Source organism: Danio rerio, chromosome 8, assembly GCF_049306965.1.
Source record: "Danio rerio strain Tuebingen ecotype United States chromosome 8, GRCz12tu, whole genome shotgun sequence".
Taxonomy (NCBI): Eukaryota; Metazoa; Chordata; class Actinopteri; order Cypriniformes; family Danionidae; genus Danio; species Danio rerio.
The window spans coordinates 64,415,001-64,427,500 of NC_133183.1; the positions used below are offsets into that span (position 1 = coordinate 64,415,001).

At 47.3% G+C, this 12,500-nt stretch overlaps 1 protein-coding gene across 12 annotated transcripts in view; it reads left to right on the forward strand.

Annotated features, from left to right (window-relative positions):
- magi1a (membrane associated guanylate kinase, WW and PDZ domain containing 1a) overlaps window positions 1–12,500 on the forward strand; it is a 44,426-nt gene that overhangs the window by 20,994 nt on the left and 10,932 nt on the right. For 5 of the 12 annotated variants that reach the window (XM_073911371.1, XM_073911373.1, XM_073911379.1 and 2 more), the window contains 11 exons: window positions 3,041–3,160; window positions 4,075–4,251; window positions 5,261–5,498; window positions 5,707–5,789; window positions 7,731–7,769; window positions 8,142–8,199; window positions 8,370–8,473; window positions 9,009–9,125; window positions 9,237–9,422; window positions 10,098–10,748; window positions 12,309–12,343. In XM_073911371.1, coding sequence (XP_073767472.1) covers window positions 3,041–3,160; window positions 4,075–4,251; window positions 5,261–5,498; window positions 5,707–5,789; window positions 7,731–7,769; window positions 8,142–8,199; window positions 8,370–8,473; window positions 9,009–9,125; window positions 9,237–9,422; window positions 10,098–10,748; window positions 12,309–12,343 — 1,808 coding nt within the window. The remainder of the gene's footprint in view (window positions 1–3,040; window positions 3,161–4,074; window positions 4,252–5,260; window positions 5,499–5,706; window positions 5,790–7,730; window positions 7,770–8,141; window positions 8,200–8,369; window positions 8,474–9,008; window positions 9,126–9,236; window positions 9,423–10,097; window positions 10,749–12,308; window positions 12,344–12,500) is intronic. The other 7 variants (XM_073911374.1, XM_073911377.1, XM_073911382.1 and 4 more) reach the window with 3 other exon arrangements.

Sequence of the window (12,500 nt, forward strand, 5' to 3'; positions counted from 1 at the left end):
AGATGGGTTGCGGCTGGAAGGGCATCCGCTGCGAAAAAACTTGCTGGATAAGTTGGCGGGTAATTCCGCTGTGGCGACCCCGGATTGATAAAGGGACTAAGCTGACAAGAAAATGAATGAATGAATAAAGTGACATCTGTGTCCATGAGGTGACGGACCAATACACAGCTCAGCAAGTGTTCAATACCCAGAGCGTCCGGCCGGGTGAGAAGAGGAGCAATGAGCATCTGAGGGATTCAGCAAACAGCAAAACACAAACACAACATCCATGTGTGTTTACATGTGTGTGTTTACATGTGTGTGTTTACATGTGTGTGTTTACATGTGTGTGTTTACATGTGTGTGTTTACATGTGTGTGTTTAGCTGTGTGTGTTTACATGTGTGTGTTTACATGTGTGTGTTTAGCTGTGTGTGTTTAGCTGTGTGTGTTTACATGTGTGTGTTTACATGTGTGTGTTTAGCTGTGTGTGTGTTTACATGTGTGTGTTTAGCTGTGTGTGTTTAGATGTGTGTGTTTACATGTGTGTGTTTACATGTGTGTGTTTAGCTGTGTGTGTTTAGCTGTGTGTGTGTGTGTGTGTGTGTGTGTGTGTGTGTGTGTGTGTGTGTGTGTGTGTGTGTGTATGTGTATGTGTGTGTCTGACTGTGTTCTGCTCTTCTGGATTTTGTGTGTTTTGTTCTGCTCGTTCTCTACAGATGCACACTGAGTCTGTTGTTTGCATGGTGTTCGTGGCGGGTTTGTAGTGGATGGACTGATGTGTGTGTAGAGCTAAAGCTGAACACACTCTGCTGTACTGAGTCCCTTTGATTGGCTAATGCATTCAACTCAGCCAACAAGAATGAATCTGATTGGCTAGACAAATCTCTTACACACACACACTGACAGGGTTAACAGTGGCAGATGTTCAGCTGTGTTTGCACAGACAATGAGAGCGACAGCAGGCAGACACAGCTCTCACATATCAGATATCAGTCACTGACACCAACATCATCATCACTGACACACACACAAACACACGCGCACGCACACACATACACACACAGACACACACACACACACACACACACACACACACACACATACATACACACACACACACACACACACACACACACACACACACACACACACGTTTGCATATGTCATTGATGTACTCTCTCAGCACCTCCGGCCTCTGAACTGAGCTCAGTCTTGCTCCGTCCTCCAGGCTTCAGCAGCTCATGCTGGAGAAACACACTGAGCTATAATTAAGGAGATTCATAATTCATGTTGATAAAGCGTGTTGAAATATGTGACACTGATTATTAATTCAGCTGCGGCAGTGCTGTTAGAGAGCGTTTGCATGTGTTCTGGATGTGGTGCTGCACTGATTCCTCTGTCATCTTCATCTCTTCATCATCATCGTCATCATCATCATCATCCTCTAACTCATCTGACCGGCAGAAACAACTCAGTGTAGGAAAGGTGCAATTTATTTCTGCATCACAGGACAGAGGAAAGAAAGACGATGAGAAGCAGCCATTCAACTTTGTGGCTTTGCCCCAGTATAGTGATGTGTCCTGATGCTCCAGTATAGTGATGTGTCCTGATGCTCCAGTATAGTGATGTGTCCTGATACTCCAGTATAGTGATGTGTCCTGATGCTCCAGTATAGTGATGTGTCCTAATGCTCCAGTATAGTGATGTGTCCTGATACTCCAGTATAGTGATGTGTCCTAATGCTCCAGTATAGTGATGTGTCCTGATACTCCAGTATAGTGATGTGTCCTGATACTCCAGTATAGTGATGTGTCCTGATACTCCAGTATAGTGATGTGTCCTGATACTCCAGTATAGTGATGTGTCCTAATGCTCCAGTATAGTGATGTGTCCTGATACTCCAGTATAGTGGTGTGTCCTGATACTCCAGTATAGTGATGTGTCCTGATGCTCCAGTATAGTGGTGTGTCCTGATACTCCAGTATAGTGATGTGTCCTGATACTCCAGTATAGTGATGTGTCCTGATGCTCCAGTATAGTGGTGTGTCCTGATACTCCAGTATAGTGATGTGTCCTGATACTCCAGTATAGTGATGTGTCCTGATAATGCTCCAGTATAGTGATGTGTCCTGATACTCCAGTATAGTGATGTGTCCTGATACTCCAGTATAGTGATGTGTCCTGATACTCCAGTATAGTGATGTGTCCTGATAATGCTCCAGTATAGTGATGTGTCCTGATACTCCAGTATAGTGATGTGTCCTGATACTCCAGTATAGTGATGTGTCCTGATACTCCAGTATAGTGATGTGTCCTGATACTCCAGTATAGTGATGTGTCCTGATACTCCAGTATAGTGATGTGTCCTGATGCTCCAGTATAGTGGTGTGTCCTGATACTCCAGTATAGTGATGTGTCCTGATACTCCAGTATAGTGATGTGTCCTGATACTCCAGTATAGTGATGTGTCCTGATACTCCAGTATAGTGGTGTGTCCTGATACTCCAGTATAGTGATGTGTCCTGATACTCCAGTATAGTGATGTGTCCTGATACTCCAGTATAGTGATGTGTCCTGATACTCCAGTATAGTGATGTGTCCTGATACTCCAGTATAGTGGTGTGTCCTGATACTCTGTGTTCTTCCATCATTGCACCTGTCTGTCTGATATAGTCTCTCTGTCAGCTACAGTTTGTGCGTCTGTGGTTTGTGAGTTGTTTGTTTTAGTGTGTCTGGTAAAGTCTGTCCATGTGTCTGTTCCAGTGTTTCTCCTCCAGCTCAGTGCAGTGTCTGTGGAGATCCTGATGCGTGAGCACAGAGCATCTACTCAAACTCATTTGTGTTGACAGTGTGTCTGTGTGGCACTGCTGTGTGTGTGTGTGTGTGTGTGTGTGTCTGTGTGTGTGTGTGTGTGTGTGTCTGTGTGTGTGTGTGTGTGTGTCTGTGTGTGTGTGTGTCACTGGTGTGTGTCTCTATTGTTTTTCTTCTCCTCTTGTTCTCCTCTTCAAATATCCTGACTCCTGACTGTGTGTGTGTGTGTGTGTGTGTGTGTCCGGCAGGTACAACCCGTGGTCCTCGAGGCGGAGAGCTTGATGGTGTGCACTACAGCTTTCTGTCACTGGAGGATTTTCTGGAGCTGGAGCGCTGCGGAGAACTGTTAGAGATAGGAACATACGATGGTACAAAACACACACACACACACACACACACACACACACACACACACACACATGAACTCGTGTTTGTAAGTGTGTGAGATCTTTATCAACACAGAATCCTGAGCTCTCAGTCAGCCGTATATCAGTATAACATTGGTGAAGGACAGTGGGTTAGTTAATGAAATGATGATGAATGATGATGAATGATATTCGGTGCCACTGGAGCTGCGATAAGGATGTAAGAGGCATCAAGGGGTACATTAGAGGCCCACATAGGTACGCGTTGTGTCACACCTTCTCTGAACATTTCGTTCTTGACAGTTTTGAGGGATACGGACAGCGTCGCTGGTGTTAGCTGTCCTGTGTCTGACCACTGCAGCTACGTCTGGCTCTTTCACTGAGCGTGTCTACATGAACACCAATACTCAGATTTTAATATGATTAAGACAATACTCTGAATTAGAGGAAACAGAGATGACCTTAAAGGACCACAGACACCCGCGTCACCATATGAAGAGTTTTCCTTCCATTCAGAGAGCGTAATCCAACTCTTCCAGCACGCACTTCCAACATCTCTGAGTTTGTCACGGGGGCATGAATGAAAGTGAACGTGTCGAACTGCAGTCAGAGTCGACAAATGAAAAAATAAATCACATCAAACTCTGGAGTGATCCTCCACTGCTGACACGATGGAGATGTTCACCTCGATCTGAGACTACAGGTGGGAAACTGTAGAAAACACCCAGACAAAATCATTTACATCTAAATCAGCAGAGGGCTGTGCAATGTGCTCCCGACACCAAGCCTGTGTGTGTGTGTGTGTGTGTGTGTGTGTGTGTATTTGTGTCACTCTCTCTCTCTCTCTCACACACACACGTCAGCGCTCTCTGTCCCGCTCTCTTTTCATGCGTGTTAATGGGTTTCTGGTTGCCTAGGTAACTATTATGGGACACCCAAACCACCCAAGCAGGCTCTCAGCAGGACAGTGATTACCCATGATGCTCTGCAGGACCCCTCCTCTGCTTCCCAGAAGTCCCGTGAACACATGCAGAATGCAGGAGTAGAGCAGAGCGAGCTGCAGGAGGATGCAGACATGAACAACACGTTTACAGGTGTGTGTGTGTGTGTGTGTGTGTGTGTGTGTGTGTGAGATGTTTTTATTTAGTCATATGATCTGTTCTTATCAGTAACTCGCCTCACACAGGGCTGTGCATGTGTTTCTGCAAAATACCAACAGTCAGTGTCAGTAATGTTGATCCCGTGACGCTGCTCTTGATCTGGACTGTGTTTGGTGTGTGTTTGTATAGCAGTGTGTGTGTGTGTGTGCGTGTGTGTGTGTGTGTGCGTGTGTGTGTGTGTGTTTGGCCCCAGCCGCTCTATTAGTATTCCCGGTGGCTCTGGCTCACTGAAGCCTGACTCTGCTGGACTCCTGATGCCTGAGTGAGGCTTTACGTCTGATGTCTGCTCCGCCACTACGCTCTGGAATAGAGATGTGCCTTTACTGAAGTTAAGTTCGTCTCTCAGGTGGATGAAATGACCCACGTCTCCATAATCCTGTGCTGGCTGTAGCTGCGTTTACTGGCATGAAGAGTGAGATGTAAAAGCGACAGTATCGATCAAACACGGAGATTCTGTCATCATTGACTCCAGCTGGAACGTCCAGTGTTAGACTGCCAACCGTCCACAAGCCGAGAGAGAAACTCAGACGAGAGCAGTGAAGCTTGACGGAATGACTGACTTTCAGTTAATTGAACTCCATTACAGTAAAGCACAGTAAAGCTCTACTCTTATATGTGTAAAGCTCTGACCTGTGTGAGTGTGTAATAATTCAGTGTTTGGACTTATTCGAAACTTCAGATGTTTCTGATCTCGTCAGTTCATCAGTGAAGGATTCTTCTAAGACTGGCATCTTCTGAAGCGGCTCTGCTTTCCTGGCGTTCGTGTGTGTCGGTAGATCATTCTTTAGTAATGGACTTCACAACAGTGCCAACATCAGGCCCAGATGCAGTGTGTGTGTGCGTGACTGTGTGTATGTGTGTGTGTGCGTTCTTGTCAGTTCTCTTGTATGGGGTCATAAAGAGTGTGTTTGTCTCCTCCCACCTGCTCCTGTACATTACCCAGGATTCTTAGCTGCTAGTATGTTCCCCCCCCTGCTGTGTACAGGAGACTGCAGCCGCGGCGCACTCAGAGAGAATGCTGCTCCCACATACACACTGAACAACAGCATGGCGGCGGCGGCGGCGGCGGCGGCGGCGTCGTCGCCCATCAACAAACACCCGGCGGAGCAGGACCCGCTCGGACCCATGCCCGACCACTGGGAGATGGCCTACACCGAGAACGGGGAGATCTACTTCATAGAGTACATACACACACATGCACATATACACAAACAGTATCTACACAACAACAACACAACACATGCACAACAACTCTACAACACCCTGAAACTCCTGCACAACACCCTGAAACTCCTGCACAACACCTCCAGCCCTGGCTCAGTGTTCTTGCTGTACGTGGTGGTTTTGACTGCATGTGAATATTGATGTGCATGATGCTGTTGTTTACAGCCACAACACAAAGACCACCTCATGGATAGACCCTCGCTGTCAGGACAAACCGCCCAAACCCCTGGAGGACTGTGAGGATGATGGTAAGACCCAGAACACCTCTCGACTCTCACTCTTCGTTTAACTGATTTTAGATTCAGATCGTTTGGGGCAGAAATAAAACAAAGATGTAAACTGTGTGTGGGGTTCATACATTTACTCTGCATAAAGTCCAGTTCTCACTCTGACTGTTCTGCTCTGGCTGATTAGTACGTCCCAATACATCCTAATCAGAGATGATTTCCAGCAGCAGTGATCAGCTAAACACGCCAGTTACACTCGGTTCAGTGGCTTTGCTTACGCTCTGCTCTCCAATATGGCCGACTGATGAAAACACTCAAAGGAGAATCGCTTCTTACACTCCAGCATCAGCAGCTGAAGTTATAGTAAGAACAGTCATTAAGTAAGAATAACAGGTCAGACTGAGCTGGAGAGCAGAAGATGATCCTCAACACAGGGTTAATGTCCACGGGGAACACTGCAGAACATGCTTCTCTAGCTCAGATCGTCTTGTTTCTAGTCCAAATATCTAAAGACTCTGACATCAAGAAGCTTTAAAGCAATCTGAATATTCTGCCAGTGAAGGAAGTCCAACATAGTTATTTTGGGTGTGAAATATTATGACTTTTCTCACTTTAACTTTGACTCGTTGCTCTGAACATCGGTTCTCTTGTCTGGAAGTGCTTCTTGATTTAGGAATAGTTATATATCCTGACTAGAAACAAGACAAGATCTCTGAGAGAAGCATGCTTATCAGTGCAGACACTAGAGTCAGCTGACACTCACTGAACAGAAGAGCAGCTCGCCGCCGCCCCCTGGAGCCTCAGAGAAACAGCACAGTCACATTAGTAGAGCGCTCCAGAGTTCTTCACCCGCCAGAGAGACAGTCTTGACTACTGGACCACGTCTGATGTTCTGTTAATCAGACACAAATACACACGTGTCTAGGGTCTGTCCTCTAGTTGATCTGTGTATGGTGTTGAGCTCAGTGTCAGGCTCATCATGATCCCTAGATGATCCAGTGTAGAGTGTGTGGCAGCAGCTGAACACAGACGTTCTGGTGAACTGAAGCTGTGTCAGTCCAGTGTTCAGAGCTGAAGATCAGTTCAGTTCAGTTCAGTGTGGTTTAATCTTCCCTGCTGAGAGTCCAAACACTGAAGAGCAAATCCATCCATGCACAGAAACACAAGACCCAAACCAAGCAGGACAGTGAATGCAGCCGGCCTTCATCTGTGAGCGCACTACAGCACCATCTCATGCTCTCATGATGACTGAAGAACATGAGCACTCGTTCAGCTGTAAATCCATGCAGATGGACAACACACACACACACACACACACACACACACACACACACACACACACACACACACACACACACACATGAACATCAGCGAGTCCTCCACAGTGAGATATAGCTCAGTGCATCAGTAATGACCGTGCTGATCACTTCCAAAGGGTTCAAAGTCCCTATGTGAACAACTCCTAATTAAAAGTTGTGAGTGTGAATAAGAGCTGTGAGGGAGGACTGTGATGTGTTGGAGGAGCTGCAGTTCTGTCCAGCAGAGGGAGACATACACCTTCATCATCATCGTCTTCATCACAGTTACACTGCTCATAAACTCAGCAGATCTGCAAGACTCCTGTAGGCACTGAAGGTGTGTCTGTGATGCTCTTATCAAGCGCTCAGTAATGAGCAAAGCTTCATGCAGATCTCAGCAGACTTGAGCTGAATTACGGCTGTTCTGATGAGCGAGCTGTAGCGGCGTATGATCAGAGCGGCTGAAGCACTGCTGAACTGACACCTGAATAACCGCCTGATGCTGTCAGTTCTCAGCGAGGGGTGTTTGACGCTGCTGGTGCTCACGCAGGTTAATCCCGCACTCATGAGGAGCTGTGATGCCCTCCTCAGCCTGAATGATGATGTTCAGATCTTATGTATTCTGTATTTTCATTTCTCTCTCTGTGTTCTTCTTCTTCTGGAGAAGAGGGCGTCCATACAGAAGAGCTGGACCATGATCTCGGTACGTCTCTCCGTCTGTGTGTGTGTGTGTGTGTGTGTGTGTGTGTAAGGGAGGTTTAGTTACACTTGTGAGGGACAATGGTTCACACTTAAATATTGAAATATGATGACCATAAACTAATGAGGGGATGTAACTGGCGACCTTCTTGCTGTGAGGCCACAGTGCTAACCACTGAGCTACCGTGCTGTCCAGCTTTCGGATCAGCATGTACTGTATAAAAGTGATAAGTGGAAACACCTTCAGCTCCTCTAATGTAAAATAACTACAGGTGAACAAAACCTCCGGCCCTGGACGGTGTGCTGAAATAATAAAGCTCATACCAAACCCAGCAGTGCTTTCACTGAGGTCCTGTCCTTTATCTCTCCATCACAGAACTTCCTCCGGGCTGGGAGAAGATTGATGATCCGGTGTACGGCGTCTACTATGTGGAGTGAGTGTGAACAGCCTCTGTAATCAGCTTCTGTGGCGTGTCTCTCCATATGTGTGGCCTGTGGATATCAGTGAACGCATTTAGTGAATCAGTAGCTGAAGTTAAACTGTGGACAGACGTTCCTCTGAGTAATCTAACGGTCGTGGTGTCGGTCTCTGTGCTTCTCTCAGTCATATTAACCGCAAGACGCAGTACGAGAACCCGGTTCTGGAGGCGCGGAGGAAGAAGCAGCTGGACAGCCAACGCTCTCCTGAAGGCGGACGCTACATCAGAGGTGCAACTCTACACAACTCTACACAACTCTACACAACTCTACACAACTCTACACAACTCTACACAACCCTACACAACTCTACACAACCCTACACAACTCTACACAACTCTACACAACCCTACACAACTCTACACAACCCTACACAACCCTACACAACTCTACACAACTCTACACAACCCTACACAACTCTACACAACCCTACACAACCCTACACAACCCTACACAACTCTACACAACTCTACAATACTCTACACAACTCTACACAACCCTACACAACTCTACACAACTCTACAATACTCTACACAACCCTACACAACCCTACACAACTCTACACAACTCTACACAACTCTACACAACCCTACACAACTCTACACAACTCTACACAACTCTAACTCTACACTCAACTCTCCTCATCCCGCTTGCCCATCTATGACCATTACACAGTGTCCAAATCAGGAATAGGAGCAGAGCACTGACGTGTGTGTTGCGTGTTTGTGCCGGTCTGATCTTCTGTTGTGTTGTGTGTTTGTGTTAGAGTGGATAGAGGAGCACTCGTCTGCCGGCGCCACCATCGGCTCCTATGTGCCCAGTCATCTGGAGACGTACAGAGACCCGCAGAGTCACTCAGCTCCACAGGCCCCGGGGCCCAAACGTCAGGCTTCTCTCTCTTCACATTCATGTACAGATCATTCCCTGAGATCACTCATGACATCATAGACTAAAACATATCTGTGCGTGTGTGTGTGTGTGTGTGTGTGTGCAGGAGGAAAGCCCTTCTTCACTCGTAACCCGGCTGAGCTGAAGGGGACGTTCATTAGCACTAAGCTGCTGAAGAGCAGACGGGGCTTCGGCTTTACTGTAGTCGGCGGAGACGAACCGGACGAGTTCTTGCAGATCAAGAGTCTAGTGCTGGACGGACCCGCCGCAGTGGACGGAAAGATGGAGACAGGTCAGAGGATCACTATGCCTTCTTAGCATTCAATGATAAGCAGAAATCCTGTCCTTCATCTGAGATTGTGTCCTGATTAGACCCACTCACACTCACACAGAACCCCCCGCCACCCCAGAAATCTTCTAGCTGCAACCCATCATGGGGAAACACCCATACGTGAAATTTAAGTAAATCCAGTATAAACCATTTTTCCCTTTACGGCTTGTGGCAAATGTGGAGTCATTTCTCTCTTTAATGACCTTCAGAAGGTGATTCTTTCTGTTATTTAGGGAACACTGCACTATTGCAGCTCTCTATATGTGGGTATTCGGCAAAATGCCCTGAATAAACTGCAATTAGTCCGAAATGCGACTGTGAGACTTCTGCCAGGGACTCGCAGGCATGAGCACACATGTCCCCAGGTCTCTCCTCTCTGGGCTGGCTGCCTGTTAGGTCACAGATTGATTTTAAACTATTAATTTTTGTTTTTAAATGCTGAAATGATCTGGCACCACCTTAATTATCAGACCTGCTACGTGTATATAATCCTGATCGTCATTAAGGTCTTCTGATCAGTTAATTCTCTAAGTGGGAATGGGGTTTTTGCTGTTATCACCCCTAAACTTTAGAACAGGCTTCCACCCCACATCAGACATGCTCGCACTCCTAACTCAGGTGTGCTTCATCCCTCAGGTGACGTCATTGTCAGTGTGAACGACACGATCGTGTTGGGATACACTCACGCTCAGGTGGTGAAGATATTCCAGTCCATCCCCATCGGCTCCATGGTCCAGCTGGAGCTGTGTCGCGGATACCCTCTGCCCTTTGACCCCGATGACCCTAACACCAGTCTGGTGACCTCAGTGGCCATCCTGGACAAGGAGCCCATCATCGTCAACAGTCAGGAGGGCTTCGAGCCTCTGCCCGGGCTGGCGGTTCAGATGGCACCCGGCGTGGGGTCGGTGGGTGTGGCTCCGGGTCTGGAACCCGTCCCGTACAGCGCCGTGCCGGAGGACACTCTCCTGGTGACGGCGGACAGCTGCCTGGCCTACTCCAGCGATGTGGTGACCCTCGCCTCAGCCATCGCCACCCAGCCGGAGCTCATCACCGTACACATCGAGAAGGGCGACAAAGGCTTCGGCTTCACCATCGCAGACAGCCTGATTGGCGGAGGACAGAAAGTGAAGCAGATTGTGGATTACCCACGATGCCGAGGGCTGAAGGAGGGCGATATCCTGCTGGAGGTGAACAAGAGGAGCGTGCAGGGCCTGAGCCACAACCAGGTGGTGGATCTGCTCAGTAAATGCCCACGCGGAGGAGAGGTCACCATGCTGGTGCAGAGAGGTGAGCCCTGCTGTCTGAAAGTGTCTGTCTGCAGTGGTGGAGGAATAGAGCGTTAGACAGTTCAGCTCACTGCAGCGTCAGCTGAGTCTGTTCTCTCCTAAACCTCAGCCTACTCTGCCCTGATTGGTCCAGTCTGTGTGATCGTCAGGTTGCTGTCCCCTCTCTGATTGGGTAGACAGCCCTCTATTCCAGTATCAGAATCAAACTCCTTATCAGCATTTCCAGGGTGAAATGAGCAGGAATGATGGCAGGCCTTCAGCAATTGTAGAGATTTCAACTATTTTACCATCGGGGTAAACTGAAGGTAATGAATATGGACAGCTGATGTATAACTCTTGCATCTTATATGTACAATACACTGAATATCTGCAGCAGAACGTGTAGGTAATGTCGGCACACACGGAGTCTGCGCGTGCAGAATTACACAGATCTTTATTTTATCCACATATAAAGGTTTTAGTTATGATGCTCCCAAAGTCATTCCGCATAAATCCACAGATGTTTAACAAAATTCTGCACTAAAATAGCAAAAAAAAAGTCCTCAGATTCTGTTTGGCCCTACTCACGAGTTAACCCTAGAGAGTATACCGCCCCCTGCTGCACGCCACTGGACCGACAGCTGAGGTAGAGTAAGGGTTAATATCAGTCGTGATCTGCAGCTCTGCTCAAGACATCCTCCTGTGTTGGAGAGGTGAGGGATGAACAGATGTGTTTAAAACAGTCTGCTGCTCTTGTTGAAATGAAGTTGTCGTGGAAATGAAGTGTCCGGTGTGTGCGTGTGTGTGTGTGTGTGTGTGTGTGTGTGTGTGTGTGTGTGTGTGTGTGTGTGTGTGTGTGTGTGTGTGTGTGTGTGTGCTGATTTAACATTCAGCACACAGCCAGGAGCGCATGAAGGATCTGCTTTTACCTGAGGATCAGTTGTATAACAGTGTAAGCGTGTACAGCTGATTTACTGGATATAAAAAGGCAGCTGTTTACATGTCATCATCATCATCATCATCATCATCATCATCATCATCATCATCATCACTGCTGTGGGTTTATATATTTACTCTGCTAAAAGTCAACATACTGAACCGAATAATGGTGCATCTGCAGAAACTTCTGAAAGATGGACATGAACACGTGTGTGTTTATCTGGAGCAGAAATACGCCTCCATAATGAGTCCAGAGGCAGATAATAAACACTGAGTGTCTGTACAGCAGCGCTCCGGCCCACAGCCCGCCATAATCTGAGCATCGCCATGGAAACAAACCCAGAGAACACACGGAAACAGCTGAGTGTGTGTGTGTGTGTGTGTGTTTGTGAGAGTGTATGTGTGCGTGTTTATGAGAGTGTGGCTGTGTGTGTGTGTGTGTGTGTTTGTGAGAGTTTATCTGTGCGTGTTTATGAGAGTGTGGCTGTGTGGCTGTGTGTGTGTGTGTGTGTGTGTGTGTGTGTGTGTGGGTGTGTACGTGTATACCTGTGTGTGTGTGTATGTGTGTGTGTGTGTGTGTGTGTGTATGTGTGTGTGTGTGTGATGTGAGCTGATGATTTCTCATATCTCTGTCGTCTCTCAGGGGTCCTGCAGCCCAAGAGGAGTCCCAAAATCCTGGTAAGATGACTTTAGCTGAGGTTGACCTGAACACTGAGCTGAGTTAGTGTAGTGTATGGTGTGTGTTTGTGTGTGTGTGTGCGCAGCTCTGCTTTATAAACACCACAGATAATATTAATTTAATGTGATGTACCGCTTCCAGTGCTAAATCATTTCT